This window comes from Lissotriton helveticus, chromosome 2_1, assembly GCF_964261635.1.
Source record: "Lissotriton helveticus chromosome 2_1, aLisHel1.1, whole genome shotgun sequence".
Taxonomy (NCBI): Eukaryota; Metazoa; Chordata; class Amphibia; order Caudata; family Salamandridae; genus Lissotriton; species Lissotriton helveticus.
Window position 1 is genome coordinate 401195668 of NC_136059.1, and position 16842 is coordinate 401212509.

The following is a 16842-nucleotide window of genomic DNA, read 5'->3' on the forward strand; positions in this document are numbered from 1 at the left end:
ATGTAGTGCTTTGAAGTCTAAATTGCTAAGAGGTTACTTGAGGTCTCGCTGGCCCGGGACAAGCCCAAAGTTCACACCACTGCGATGGAGGGCAGGCCGGTTACAGGACTTGTGTAGGTCCCGCTGAGAAAGTACCTTGGATGGAGGAAAGTGTCTATGCTTCAGTTCCGATCCGTACAGGCGATGAAGAACCCATTTACGATGCAAGTGATGTGTTGTCGTCAGCCGTGCAGTTCATTGAAGCAATGCCGTTGATCAGCTCTTGCAACGGTGTCGAAGAGCAATGCGTTGTTTGCGATTGACTCAAAGTCATCACTGTACCGGTTTTTGATGATTCTGGACAGCAGAAAATCACCTTCAGGGGGCCATGAGTGGATTTGCACCACTTGGCAGGGCTCAGGGATGACAGGGTCCAGCAGTTGTGGAAGAGTTAAAGGAAGTCTTTGATGGCTCTGAGTCTTCAGAACGGGGGGCAAGAAAGCCCTTGGACTCACTCTGGGGTCAAGTGAGATGGGTCCAGCCCTGGTTCTCAGCATGGCAGAAATCAGCAGGGCTGCACAGCAAAGCAGAAGGGCAGTTCTTCCAGAAAAGCAGTGTGGCAATCCTTGTAACGCTGCAGTCTACTTCTGGCAGAGTTCGTCCCAGATCCAGTAGTGCACTATCTTGTTTGGGTCAGAGCCCCAGTACTTATACCCAAATCTGCCTTTGCTCTTGTAGTGCACAGGTGCCCTTTCATCACAGTCCTCTCTGCCAGACAATGTGTGGGGGGTAATTAGCCCTTTGTGTGGGAAACAGGACACTGTCTATTCAGGTTTAAGTGTCTGCTTCCCCCCAGGAACAGCTATCCGAATAAAGATGAGTTCTGTCATACTCATCCTTCCTGTGTGTGTGGCTGTCTAGAGGAAATGCAGAAAGTGTAGCTGTCGCTCATCCCAGATGTGAATTCGAGACAGGCTGCAGATACATGGAGCCAAGTTAAGAGAAGAGAAATGCTCACTTTCTAAAAATGACATTTCTAAAATAGTAATGTTAAATCCAACTTTACCATTAAAAAGGATTTATCATTAGTATTCCAAAGATATGAAACATGATGCAACTACTCCCTTTCTAATAAGAAATTACAGCTTAAAAGTGTATTACAGAATTCCCACTGCTAGACTATGAGAGGAGGAGGCCTCACAGTAGTAAAAAAAGGAATTTAGCTGTTTGTCACTACCAGGACACATAAAACTTACACGTACTTGTCCTACCTTTTACTTGCACAGCATCCTGCCCTTCGGGCTAACTAGGGTCTACTTTATTGGTTACTTGTGTGTAATAAAATGGAAGTTTAAGGCTTGGCAAGTGGTCTAAAATGCCAAGTCGAAGTGGCAGTAAACTGCTGACAGGCGTTGAAACGGCAGGCATGAGACAAGTTTGAAAGACTAATGTGTATGTGGCACAACCAGTGCTGCAGGCCTACTAGTAGCATTTAGATTACAGGCCCTGATATATGGTATACCACTTTACAAGGGACCTATTAATAAACTAAATATGCCAATGATGTATACAACAGTGTTATCATGTTTAGAGGAGAAGCACTTGCGCACTGGTTAGCAGCAGTAAAGTGCTCAGAGTCCTATGGCAAACAAAAAGAGGAGGAGGAAGGGCAAAAGTTTGGGGTGACCCTTCAGGGATGACCATTTTCCAACAGAGTACTATACAATGAATGCCGATGTTTATTATGCTCTATTAAAATGAAATTTTGTGTCTTCACTTTTGTAAACTGTCTTTCTCCGCATTTCCAATGTGATGAGTGTTTAGAGGCAGAAGAATTTCGAACAGAAATTCCCTTTAATGAGTTTATGGAAAGAACGGAGTGGGTTGGTGGAAGGAATTTCTAGTAGGTTCTTATCTTAAGACGTTAGTGGCTTTCTTGCTGTAGCTTTTCCTTTTATTCATTGGGAGTCAAAAAGACTAACTTATGAAATACTTCTTACCTTAACTTCTGAAGTATATGATTAAAATAGTTAAGTAAAAGCATGTGCGTTCTACTTGAGCTTACAAAGCAGAAATACTTGCAAAGAAATCTTCTGTCAGCATCCTGGTCTACTTGATTGGCTGCTAAAGTGTTATATAATTTCTTAATCGAAGCCATCTTGTGCCAATCAAATATTTATAATGAAAGGAAGGGGTCCTAAGACTTAGCACAAAGAAATTTACAAATTCATTCCATTATATTAAATTACTTCAAAAAGGCAAAGCTATTCGATGCAAAAGAAGTTTAATTCAAAATTTGCATATATATCCTGTTCAATGGATTAGAACTTATATTACAATAAACACATTTTCATACATGTTTGTGCCCACATTCACAACAGGGAGGGGTGAAGTGAAGGAAGTGTCGGGGATAGGATAAAAGTGATCTAAGTCATTCAGTGACAAATCTTATTCTTATTCGAAAAAGTACATATAGGTGGTCCCTTAGGATAAAGGCCACATCACGAGGCTCATGGAGAGTCCAAATTAATACAAGCAAAATGAGCCTAACTCCGTTAAAACGATCAGTGTCTATATTGGGACCGGAGTTGGTCGATGGTGTGTAGTCGTCTACGTTTCGACCCGAAAGGACAGTAGGAATCATTTCCTTACAAATGGGTCTTCATCAGGACATAGAAGTTGTGGGCGGGCAACCTCCTAGGGAACAATTGAAAAATTAATTAGAAGCCGACCCATCCAGTTATGTTTTCAATGGAGGGTGGAACATAGTAAACAATTAAAACCGTGTCGTCTATCAGTGTCTAAATCCCACATTGTTAAATCTAACATAAGTACAAAACTAGTTCTCACCTATCGCCAGGGGCGAGAGGAGTTGGATCTACTTCGAGATGGATTATCTGGTCCGGAATAAAGATTTGTGGCTGTAGATAGTCGGGTTGTTTCTACAGCTTATTTGATATCCGCTAATACAAACGAGAATTGCAGAGTAAATGGAGATAGTTAGATCATCTCTTGCCTTAGATCGCGAAAGACATCTAAGCCAATTGGAACATGTACGCACAAGTTGGAAAATGCCACATTATAGTTTTACCTATTGGCCTCTACAAATTCAGGGCTTGGCTGATTCTAACAAAGTTTCTTTATCAGTAGGTTTAGCAGCCTACAAAGCAAAAGAGGTTGATTATTATTTCATAGGCGTCATTATTATAACACCTCATTATATTTAGCATGTCCGTACCAAAGGAAGGGCTCCGAAAAAACATCCAATGAGGCTAGCCACTATTTTCTAGTTTGATTTGGCAGTCCTATTGGGTTCCGCATAGAGTTATTTATTCCAGTGTATTCTATTCCAAAACCATTGTCATGTGAAGAGTAAACAAAACCCTATTCATAAAATGACAAACGAAATCGTACATTAATTTTCATTGCATGCGTGATCACTTAAAAAAGAGCACAACAATGCTATTATTGATCGTACTTCTGGAAGTCACCGCTTCTCATTGAGAAATGGTGGCTTCTGTCAAGTTGGAAGAATAATGGATTACTTATGGAAGTTACCGCTTCTCCTTAAGGAATGGTGGCTTCTGTCAGGTTGGAGGAATAAAGGATTAAGCCTAAAAGTTAAGAGAAAATCCTTTTCAATTATTATTACGCTGAGGTTCGTGACCATAAAAAGAAGACAATGAATTTGACTTGTACCTTCAATAAATGATGGCTATCGAAGAAGAAAGGCTGGATCCTCTGTATTATTCACAGCTTTCTATTGGGCAATAGAACAAACAACCACGGTTTCAAAAGGTGGATCGTGATTTTACCGCGATTCCTAAATGTACGTGGCGCTAACAGTAATTACCTTGGGACGTCTAGAATCCGCCCGAGATTCCGTCGGGGAGTCCTCAATGATATATTTCGACCGCCAGACAGTTGTTAACGTGCCATCTACGCCTCCGGTGACCCTCTCTCAAAGCTGTCGCCGCGATAGCAACACTCCCTAATTGGTTAGGGGAGGGCGGGGCTCGTATCATAGAGGTAGAGAAAAGACTATCCCTGGTTTGGAAATCGTAGTTTAGAAAGCACTCGGGTTGAAGGACTATAAATCGTAAATTCTTCTAAATTTTATCGTGCCACTATTAAAACATGGCCACATGTTACTTGAATGCAATATATTATTTAGATGATTATAGAGGTCAAACGAACTCACTCCATTCCTGGTCGATCCTGAGGTTCATTTTCCTTCATTACATATTTACAAGTATAGAGTGCACTTGACTCACAGGTTAGTGTAAACTCATCAATACAGTAAATGGTGAGGATAAATTATGTGCAAATTCCTATACATAGAAAAATCGATTTTGTCAACATTTTGTTAAGTATTATCAAGTTATTGCACATTTATCTAGCTGTTAGTGTGGAAATAAAGAGTACACAAATCGCATAGGACAGTAAAGACTCCATGAATCAAGTAGTTACTGAAGTCGAAATTATATAAAAATTCACATATGTTTGAAGAAGTGGATTTTCAACATTATATCACGTATTCTTATGTAGTATTCCCTTTAGGAAACTGCTAGTTTGAAAACAGGGAGAGTGCACTTATCTCATAGGATAGTGAAGACTCAACCAGTTTCGCATGGTATTACTGAAGCAAAGTTATACATTACAACTCTCTGTTGTTTGACTTGAAAAGAGCTCAACGTATTTACCTAGAGATTCACTAATTGTGCAAAGCTATTCTCGGATTCATTAAGACCTTCAGCCACAGAGTTAAAAATATGGATCCACTTCAGCTCTCTGATATTCAGAATGCTGGGTAAATCTCCACCCCTTGGGCCTAGTGTGACGTGTTCCAAAATTACCCATTTCAGTGATTCCGGCAAATGGTTGTGTTTCGTGCAATGTTCAACTAGAGGTGCCCCAGGTACCTTGCATCTGATTCTACTGCAATGTGAAAGGAACCGTGCTTTCACGCACTGCTGAGTCTGACCTACATATATGAGATCGCATGGACAGATTATTCCATAGATCACATTTTTAGTGTTGCAGTTCGTGTGGTGTTTGTGCGTATGACGATGGTTTTTGAAAACAAAGTCTTTAGATTGAATAGTCGAGGGGCAAGCCTTACATTTCCCACATCTATAGTGTCCCACTATCTGAGGGAGTTGCCAGCATGAGGCTATAGTAGGTTCAGGTGGGCACTCTAGAAACGATGAGACTACATAGTCTTTAACATTTCTGGCCTTTTTAAACGCATGCATCGGTACGTTTGTTATTTCAAGATCCTTGGCAACCAGGCTCCAATGTTTGTTTATGACCTTCTTAATTGAATTACTCTTCGTCGAAAAAGTAGTCACACAAATCATGCGTTCCTCTGATTGGCTATTGCGTGTTGATGGTTCAAGAAGTGTCTCACGGTGACAAAACCAGGCTCTTTTTCTAGATCGTTTGGTGAGCCGTTTAGGATAGCCTCTCTCTATTAGGCGTTTCATCAAAATCTCAGATTGCAGCATATAGTCTTCTTTTTTGCTGCAGTTCCTTCGGACACGAAGGAACTGCCCATAGGGCAAATTGTCTCGAAGGCTCCTAGGATGGTGACTAGAATACTGTAACAAAGAATTCCTTTCTGCAGGTTTTCTAAACAGAGTGGTATGTAGTGTGCCTTCCTCTGCCACTAACGTGATGTCTAGAAAATCAATCTTCTTATTACTTGCTTGTATCGTAAATTGGATGTCTGGAGACCGTGAGTTAAGCCATGCATGGAAAAGTGTAAGTTCATTTTTGTCACCCTTCCAAAGTAACAGCACATCATCAATGTACCGAACCCACAGTTGTATATGGTGTTGAAAGGGATTTCGGTCACAGATGACAAATGTCTTTCAATAGAAGGCCATGAAAAGAATAGCCAGGTCCGGGGCAAAGGCTGCCCCCATTGCCACGCCCTTTGTTTGTAGGTAAAATAAATTTTGAAAAATGAAAAAGTTTCTCATCATTGCAATTTTCAGTAGGAGTATTATGAATGAAGTGGGCACTTGTACCGGGGCTTCACGACTGTCAAGGGCTTCAGCGGCCACCATAAGGGCTTCCTCCTGCGGGATGCTCGTGTACAGTGACACTATGTCACAGGTTACAAGTAGCTCTTCATCCGGATTAAACGCTTTTCCGTCTACCAAGGTGATGGTCTGTGTGGTCTCTCAAATAGGTGGAGGTAGCTTCTGCTAGTGGTTTTAAGAAGTCGTCTATATAACGACACAGAGGCTCGAGAATAGATCCGCATCCGGAGACGATAGGTCGCCTCGGGGGATTGTGTAGATCTTTGTGCACCTTCGGCAAGGTGTATATCGTTGGTATGCGTGGGTGACTCTGATTGAGATATTGGTATTCCTGATCAGTTAGGAAACCCTGTTGGACACCTTCCTGGGTTACCCGTTGGATTTCAGTGGCCAGACCTCGTGTGGGATCCGATGTTAGTCTTCTATAACTTACACCATCGTTCAATTGGCGCAAGATCTCTTCTTTGTACTTCGATACATCTTGAATGATGATAGCCCCGCCCTTGTCAGCTGGCTTCACAACCACATTAGGATTAGATTTGAGAGTGTCCAATGCTGCCCTTTCAGTCTTCTTGATGTTGTATTTTACGTAAGTTTTTTCTCTCAGAATTTCCTTTACCTCCTCAGTGATGATGTTCTCATACGCCAGTATTCGGTGGCTCATTGCATTGGAATGGGGTACAAATGTGGATGGTATCCTAAATCCAGTTACCGAGATGTTCCTTGGTGGTGGTCTGTTTTTGAAGAAAAATCTGTCTTATTTTCCGAAAGAATTTGGAAAGTTCCATAATTGTATTAAAACAATTTGGTGGTGTCGTGGGGACAAAAGACAAGCCCTTGCTTAGCACCCTGAGTTCGTCCTCGTTAAGTTCATGTGAAGACCAGTTAATAATAGGTGTATCTGTTGTTTCTACCACCTGTAATTCTTGCGCCTGGTGGAGCGTTCCCCGTGTTCCTCCGGTGGGAATCTGACCTGTTTCAAGCCGCGCCCTCTGCCACCGTCGTTGTTCCACTGTATCGGGGGTCAAATATTTATGGCATTGAACAAGCTTGCGCCATTAAATATTCCCCGGTATTTTTTTATAGTTGTGTACTGTAAAATCGGAACCTCACAAAAAGCTGGCAAAGTTTTCAACCACAAGCTACCTATTTATCAGGCTTCTTTCATGTTATACAAACTGGAACCAAAGGTGTGTTCTAATGGGATGTTGTTGCTGTCAGCACCGTCTTCTAGAGGTCTCTTCTCTTAAATTTCAGTTGGCCTGCCTGGCTTACAGAACATTACAATGATTAAACTTAATTCGGTTTGGTTCTCTTAGCAAATAAGTGACATGCCCCATTATATTCAAGATGCGACTTGCTCCAGCTATAAACCAGAACCATTCTTTCTTCTGGGAGACACGTTTTAATTTTTTTCTTCTGACCATCATGTTTATAGAAATTAAACCATATAACAACGTGTAAGGTTTTGTGGTTCTGTCCGAATTTAGCAGATATTTACTCACTAAATAGATGATTTTAATTTTGTTTCAAATGATGCTTAGTTTTGTTTTTATGTCTAATGTTATTAGGTGAAGAACAAGAAGTGGCAGACCTCTGTAAGATCTAGTAACCACCATGGCAGGCCTTCTGCGCACAGTAGCCACAAGCTGCTCCAGTCCTCTTTTCACCGGTGTGACTTCACTTAAGTTGCAGACTGTAAAAATACCATGTTTGCGTACTCTTCGAACCCATCAAGTGCTTTGGTGCCAACAGACTATTAAACAAGGTAAGCCTCTCTTAGCATTGTGGACTTACATAAATGTTATGTGTTTGCATATTCCGCATCTCACTAACATCTATTTCATTAGGGATATGAGGCATTTCATGCGGTGTGTCAGGTATTCGGTTCCAGCTATTGGCCAAATTCCCAATCTAGTTAAATATTGTTCAATTATTTTCTTCTCCAAGATGTAATGAGAAAGGGCGAGTGATTCTCATAGTATTCATTAGGCTACATTTTGTGAATGTTAGGAATCTTTTTTTTCCCTATCACTCATTACCGTTGCTGTAAACTGCTATGTGTTCCAGTATTAACTCGAAGGCAAGGATCAGGTAGCTGTCTGGTTCTGTGCAGCTTTCTCTGATGCACGTCTTCGGGTGTGTGCTGTTCAAGAAGACCCTAGAAGTGTTTTATTTTGTGCAGTGTTCAGCTATATAATGGCTATCATATTTGGAATTTTCCTTCCATTCCCTGCTTAACAAATGTATGTATAATATTTTGTATTTAAATAATTAAATAATGAAGAATGCAGATAAGCCAAGCTGAGTGGGTTTAATAAATCCTCATCCACGAACATCCACAATTAACTGACTCCCTCAGAACCCCAGAAGCGTGTACATTCTTAGAATCAAGAACACTGAGTGGAATGACAACTCTTAAAGAGAGAGTAATACATTAATGTAAAATGAGAGAACATCACACATCTCCCTTCTTTTATAAAATGAAAAAGAACATCACACATCTCCCTTTCCTTATAAACAAGCTAGAAGAAAAACAACAGGCTAAATGAAGAAAAAACAGACTAAACATAATCTTTCAAATAATACGGCGCACTACGAATTCTTTGACTTCTTGTAGAAGACGAAGACACCCTGTCAAAAGAAGCGTTAGAGGGAAGAAAAGAATTATTGCACAAACTATTGTCATTATGAGACGAGCCACAATTCACATTAGGGTTAACAATAACAACACGACTCTTATTCCAAATTCTTCCATCTTCAGTCTTAACAGCATTTTTAAAAATTTTGACAACAGCTCTAACATCAGTATATTTTGACCACGGTTTTCGTCCAACAGGGATCTTTATCTTAACTAGATCACCAACTTTTATCTCATGAAACTTAACACATTTCTTTATGTCAAAATATGACTTACGTGCACTTTGCTTAAGCAATTCTTTTGTCCTCCATTCACCTATATCATTGTTCACCAAACCTTTGTTTAAGCACATCCACCCAGGACACAACAAAGTATTAGGAATCCTCCCTTTGAAAAGCTCGAATGGTGATCTCCCAGTGGAAGAATGAGGGACAAAGCGATAGGTATTTATCCTGTCTTGGAGAGTGGTTTTCCAATTCAAACCAGAAGCCCGAGCAAGTTGAATTGACTCTTTTAGAGTTTTATTGACCCTCTCAACAGCACCATTAGTCTCAGGGTGATAAAGTGAACATTTTTTTTGAGCAATACCACATTTTTTTAAAAAATCAACAAAAAGTGAGGAACAAAACTGGGGACCATTGTCAGATAATATACTATTTGGAAATCCTTCCTTGGAAAATAGAGGCTCTAAAAAGTTAATGATGGAATCAGAAGTAATCTCCCTGACAGCAGAAACTTCAATCCATCTTGAATAAAGATCCATTAAAACAATGAGGTAGGGAGTGTCAGAAACACCAGATAAAGGACCCAAGGTATCAATGGCAACCTCATCCCAAGGGTGACCAGGTAAATTCCTCTTAACCATGGGCATTTGTCTAGTTTTAAGAATCTTGTCGCTAGAACAACACTCAGGACACTCTCTGACCATTCTTTCAGTCTCAAGATCCATACCCGGCCACCAAAATTGCATACGTAAGAACTCTTTGGTCTTAACAATCCCCAGATGACCACAATGAGCTAGGGACAACAACTTTCCTCGTAGCGAAGAGGGAGGAACAAGTTTAGTACCACGAGTCAATAGACCATTACTTACAGAGAGCTCATCTGAAACTAAAGACCAAGGTTTAGACAGGCGTAAATCACCATTTAAAGAAAGAATCACATTGGAAATTTCTTCATCTTTACCCAACTCCAACCTCCATTCATTTTCATTAATTGCACCATCTGTAATTTCACACACATTAGTACATTCATCAGGTTCACACAATTCTTCATGATCAGTATTCTCACTGTTGACTAATCTAGATAAACAATCAGCTGATCTGTTAGCTATCCCAGGGATATATTCTACCTCAAACTCGAATTCCTGTAGAGAAACAATCCATTTCCTAATTCTTGATGAAATGGCATCTAGACCTTTCTTTGAAAAGACCTCTCTCAAAGGTTTATGGTCAGATAACACACACACCTTCGTTCCCCAAATGAGATTCTTGAACTTTCTCAACGCCCAAAAAATGGCAAGGGATTCCTTCTCTATTACAGAGTAATTAAACTCCGATCCTCTGAGGCAACGAGAAGCACAGCAAATAAGATAGTCTTTACCATTTCTCTTCTGAACTAAAACCGCACCCAGGCCTTTATCACTTGCATCTGTGAACATGACAGTGGGTAGTCCAGGAACAAACGCATGAAGGGAAGGAGCTTTTTTCAATTCTTTCTTGATACACTCAAATTCCTCTTTACATTCACAAGACCAGTCAAAAACGACACTTTTTGCAGTCAACTTTCTCAAATTATGGGTTTTGTCTGCGAAATTTGGAATAAATTTACCATAAAATTCCACCATGCCCAAGAATGAGAGAAGTTCATCTTTACAGGTTGGATCCTTAACTTTGTCTATAGTTTCAACAAGTTCCTTCTTCGGAAAGACACCATCACTAGTGATACGATGACCCAAATAATTAACTTCCAAAACTCTAAATTTGCATTTGGATCTCTTTAAGGTCATGCCAGCACTAGCTAACCGCTTTAAAACATCAGACACACGACAATCATGTTCAAGAATATCATTTCCATAGATTAACAGGTCATCTTGATAGCACTTAACACCTGACAAACCTCTTAGGATCTTTGACATGATACGTTGGAAGACCGAGGCAGCCGAAACGAGGCCAAAGGGCATTCTCTTAAATTTAAACGTACCCATAGGTGTAATAAAGGCAGTCAGGTCTTGAGAATAAGTATCTAGCTCTATCTGATGGTACGCGGAAGCTAAATCAAGGGTGGTAAAATATTTTGCACCTTCTAGAGTGCTGACTATTTCATCAATATTGGGAAGGGGAAACCTATCAACCACTACTTCCTTATTTAGGGCTCTCAGGTCAATGCAAAGACGAATTTCACCTGTAGATTTCTTTGCTATAACCACAGGCGCAAGCCACTCCGTCGCCTCCACAGGTACAATAATATCATTCTTCACAAGTTTGTCAAGTTCTTCCTGAACTTTCGCCTGTTCTACAAGGGGAATCCTCCTCACTTTGGCCGCAATAGGAAGAGCATTGGCTTTTAATTTTATGTGAAGTTTATAACCCCGCAAACACCCTAGTTGCTCTTTAAAAACATCTGGAAATTGCTTTGCTAAAGATAAAGACAAACTTTCATCACTCACATTTTTACTTACAGAGTCAGACACTTCTTGAATTTGAACTTGGGGAGTGGCATTTGGATCAAGAGTTACTCCTAAATAGCGTTGATGTAACCAACCTAATAGTGCATCACCTTTCTTTGACACATAAACTTTACCAACAGTAATCCTCGAACCAAGTTCTATTTCAGCCATGAAATAACCCAGCATCATAATGGGTTTTTCACTATAACCTAGAGGAAAAATATCACACTTGAATAGTTTCACTTTGTCTTTAAACAACTCATTATATAACTTTTCATCAATTATGGTTATTTTTGAGCAAGAGTCAAATTTTAAATTAATCATAGAACCTTCTACACTAACTAAATGAGATGGATGGTCTGATTTGTCATCATTAACCTCAAAGCAAATCGATCTCACATGAGGCTGAGGCCATCTTCTTCTTGAGTTATCGCTATTATATGTTTTACTTCTGCATAACTTCGCAAAATGACCCCTCTTATTACATAAATTACATGTTACTTTCAATGCAGGACATATAGGTGAATTAGCCAAATGATTATATTGACCACACCTAAAACAAGAAAACTTGCTAGTAGAGAAAGGCAAAGAAGAATTAAAAGACCTAGCCTGCTTTTCATCACTTTCAAAATGTTCTACTTTTTTTTTTAACTGATAAACAGTCTCATCCACTTTTACTTCATCCTTCGACTCAGGGGTAGCTGGCTTTTCTTTCTCTTTTCTAAGTTCACCAACACATTTCGTCATGTGTTCCACTTGTTTCGCTATAGTTAAAACTTCTTCTAATGGAGGTTCATCTTTTAGCCATAGTTCTTTTCTTATATCATCATGTGCGCATCTTAAAACAAACTGATCACGTATTCTTTCATCCAGTGTCTGTCCAAAATTGCATGACGAAGCAAGTTTTCTCAAGGAAGATACATATTCTTCTACTGTTTGATCTTTCTTTTGCTCACACAAACCAAAATGGTACCTTTCCATGATGGTGCTAAGTCTCGGCAAATAATGCCTATCAAGTTGAACTATGGCTACCTCATACTCATTAAGATTCCTTTGTTCAGCCGCTGTTAAGTCTGGTAAATGTTCGAGAACATCTTGTCCTTCGCCCCCAAGACAATGTAATAGAAGTGAGTGTTTCCTTTCAGCACTCAGATTGGTTCCGCAGACTCTAGCGTAGTTCGCAAAAATTTTTTTTTATTTTTTCCATTTTATATTTGGCTCTCCAGGACTTGTAAGGAAAAAAGCAGGCTGTGTAACATTTTGCATTTCTTATATTATATATAAGTACACCTTATTAGTTTAATTAAATATGTAATCTGTAATCAATCACTTCTTAATGTTTTCCTTCTCCTATTTATGCCTTGTTGAATAAGGGTTTGTATTCTCTCTTTCTTTGTGTTATTCTGTATTAAAACGTAGCTTGAATCACAATTGTTTTAAAATTTCTCTTGATCTCCACAAGATGGCAGTGTAGATAGATTGTGCTTTATTATGACTCAGCGCTGTGACGGCAGTGTAGATAGATAGTGTTCTATTCTATTTCAGCGCTGTCTTCTTGAGTCATTGTATTATCTTTGCCAGAACACTCCAGGAACAATGTACGTTCCACTGGAATGCAGCGCCGCTCTCCTGAAGCGCAGAACACCGTCAGCGCGTAGTGCGTCCTCTTTTTTTTTTGAAACGCATGCGTTTGAAACGCACGCTGACGTAGAGCGTGAGTAGAGGCAGAGACGGAGCGCGAGCCAAGACAAGCCTGTCTTTCTTATTTAAAATCTTTAATAACTCCCCAATCCTGTCAAAGTACCTCCCGCTCTCCTCACCAGAATGACATTCTTTAATCTGCCGCTGGGAAGTCTTCGCTTCCTTTGATATCCGCGTTGACAGCCGCCGGAGGAGAAAGCAGGTCAGGAGGAAGTAATCTGCTTGAAATGTTCGTCGTGTTGTCCTGTTGAGGTCGTTTCCGATCGTCGCCAGTATAATATTTTGTATTTAAATAATTAAATAATGAAGAATGCAGATAAGCCAAGCTGAGTGGGTTTAATAAATCCTCACCCACGAACATCCACAATTAACTGACTCCCTCAGAACCCCAGAAGCGTGTACATTCTTAGAATCAAGAACACTGAGTGGAATGACAACTCTTAAAGAGAGAGTAATACATTAATGTAAAATGAGAGAACATCACAGTATGTTCTAAAACATCAAGCATCTGATATAGGAACAAAGTATGCCTGTATGTCAAAATTAGTTTGATCTTCTTTTGAACCAGGTTGAGATATTGGTGCAGAAAGTAACGGCTAAAGCATGATTGCAGATAATCCTCATAGAGAAAGTTCTGTGCAGGTGTCGATCATGTTTTATAAAAGGGCGAGTATACTGTTTGGAATTCTTATGCACTCCCTGAGACGAACCAGTATCCGAAGTTTAAACTACTCCCTCTCAGAACATGTTTCTCTGGATCCCAAAGGCACTTTGATATGGGATAGCGACGAGCCACTGGCTTCCTTTTTGGTATAATCTGTATCCTTTTCATAAACAAGATAACACGAGGCCCTTTGGATCCGCCATTAATTACTACATGTGTTTTTTTCCCCTAACGTCTGTTCTTGACTTGTGCAAAAAAGTGAGCTCTCTTTTACAGACCCTGCTGCAGTGCAATGTGGCTTAAGTGACTTCTGTGGAAACTTGGCAAGTGTTATCGGAATGACTCTCAGTAGCAGCTGATTCAACTTTCCATTAGCGATCTAGATTTACCTGTTCTGCATTCCTGTTTCAATGTTAATGTGAACAAAAGGCTGTTTTAAGTGTAATTTACAATTTTGAATTATTGAAGTGTGAAACTTTTGCTGCGAATTCAAGATTTATATTTTGACTAACACTTTTTTTAACAACTTGTGCTCCATACAAGCAGCGTGTTTAAGTGAGAGCAATTAAGACGGTTCTGAAGAAGTTGTTCGTTTGTTTGGTTCTAACGTGACTAAAGGTCATTACCTCCTCCCTTTGTCTGTTTGAGCCGGTCTCGTCGGCTTCTGTGGACATCTTTGTTGAAGTGTCGCATATTAATTGCACGTTGTCAAAGTGAAAATATTGAAGTGCTGATAAGCAGGTTAGTTAGTTGATTATTAAACAGCGCTGCACGCGGAATGCCCGTTTTGGAAGTTGCAGCTATTAGTTCAGTGTTGACAAAAGGGCAAGTGAAGGGTAAAGTGTTAGTATAAAGAATTGCTGCTGGAGCAACACAAGTGCTACCGGTTTGTTAAGTCCGTGCTGACCGAAATCACAAAATTGCTTTCAGGTTCTTGTACTAGAGCATGTCTTAACTGTCATCCTTGCGGTATTTTATATGAATAAAAAAGTAAATTCATGTACCGGTAAACAAGCATCGGTGTCTCAATTTGAACTGTTCATTGTCCACATGCCTAACGCGACCTTCAGGGTACAGCAAACGTTCTTTTATTGACTCGCTGCAACTGGGTCTGCCCGACATAACCTCCTGAGGGGAGTGTGCATAGGTGCCAGCTCTTTTACTTTGATCTGCCGAGCGGCACGTTTCCCATGTGATCACATTTGGGATTGCTCAAAAGTGTAGCGTGTCCTTCTACCGGGTTTTTGATTTTTTTTTTGTATACCATCTTACTTTTCGGAAAAATTAGGGTTTGCTACTTCACGAGCTGTACACATTTGTGTAACATTGCAAATTCACCAAGTTTCACCAATGGCAATTGATTAATGCACAATTTTACTATATAAACCGGCACTATTGGCACTGATGTCCATTTGGCCTGAATGCCCTGTTCACAAAGGTCGGTATGTGTCCACATGGTTAGACTTGACTAATGATTAAACGATCAGGGTTAGTTCTAGCTCAGTCATGAAACAGCACACTCTCGTGCTGGAGATATTCTTTAGGCTTTCTCACAATAGAGGGGTGAGATCATTTACCCTGACCTTACTTCTCCCTAAATTACCAACCACACATCAAACAGATCTGGCTACTTATAGTGGTTTCTTTTCCCATACTGAGTTATCTCTGGGAAATGCAAGACCCTCAGCGAAATGTGACATGCTTCATGTTCTGGATTCCCACACCCTGGACCAAAATTAGTTCAAGGTGGACTCGACCTCAGTAAGTGGGAGCAAGTTGGTTTTTTAAAATGTATATTTGTCACTCCACATCAACCAGAAATAAAAAACATGAACTGGCAAAACTACCTAGAGCTGTCCTAACCGTATTTTATTATTGAATGTTCTGATAGGCTTAAAAACAAAAAAGGATGATGCCAGGAGACATTAATTGCTCTACTACCTTATGTTAATGGTCAACATGTTTCGACTGTCATCAAATAGGCCCCAAAGGTCAGCTGCCTCCGTCAATGGTTGTTTTTTAGTTCATCCTACTATCTTATACCATATAGTCAAGAACCTATAATGTCAGGAATCCCTAGAGCCAAAACTCTGTCTGAAATGAAAAAATAACTAAAAATGTAAGATATATACTCACGTTACTGTATTCCGGAGATCATTGCTCTGCAAGGAAGACAAGACAACAAATAGAAAAAATATTTACAAATTAAAACACAAACACACAGTTGGCCTACCTTGCTTCTGGACCCTGGACTCTGGGTTTAGATTACTGGCACACCTCGTCTCCCTCCCGCCGCCGCACAGGTCATCTTTCGCGGCCGCAGTGTGGAGGACGGCAGTAAAAACTACAATTCCCCGGCTCCCTCAGCGGCGGACAGATGCCACACAATCGCGCCGGGCGGCGCATAAAGCACGCGTCACTCCGGTGGAGCGGGGGATGCTCACAGAGGCTCACTTTTGGCCTACCTTGCTTCTGGACCCTGGACTCTGGGTTTAGATTACCAGCACACCTCGTCTCCCGCCACCGCACAGGTCCTCTTTCGCGGCCGCAGTGTGGAGGGCGGCAGTAAAAACTACAATTCCCAGGCACCCTCAGCGGCGGACAGACGCCACACAATCGCGCCGGGCGGCGCATAAAGCACACGTCACTCCAGCTCCGCGGGACGCCGGGCGAAGCCCAGGCAAAGGGCTGGCCCTCTAAGGCCCTCAGAGGCCAAAGGAGGCCGGGCTGGGCCCATTCCCTATTGTTTTTGTAAGGACTATTTATTTGTGCTCTTTGCCTGTGTAACTATGTCCTTGAACCCTGAAAAACTACCACTGGTGAAGTCTGGAGGAACTAGCAAAGGTATACTGGATAGTTACTTTACTAAGGTTGTTCCAGATATTGAAAGGGAGAGTGTATTGGCTGAACGCCGCGCTGAGAGGCGACGCTCTGTTGAAGGCATGAAAAATAGACCTCCCATGAACCTTGAGATACATACTACCCCACTTGATGTAAGCACCCATATCGAAATTGATGATCCTCCTTTAATAGACAGCATTCCTATGCTCCTGCGAGACATATCTCCTTCAGCTGATGTGTCCAATGACTTGTATACAAATGGCATATCTCTTCCTAGTAGTAATTCTACCATAGGATCAGA

General features: G+C 40.7%; 1 protein-coding gene across 1 annotated transcript in view; it reads left to right on the forward strand.

Moving 5' to 3' along the window:
• Positions 1–16842, forward strand: part of NNT (nicotinamide nucleotide transhydrogenase) — a 480843-nt gene that overhangs the window by 16209 nt on the left and 447792 nt on the right. The window contains exon 2 of the mRNA XM_078675042.1: positions 7598–7794. Within this exon, the coding sequence (XP_078531168.1) occupies positions 7644–7794 (151 nt within the window). The 5' untranslated portion in view covers positions 7598–7643. The remainder of the gene's footprint in view (positions 1–7597; positions 7795–16842) is intronic.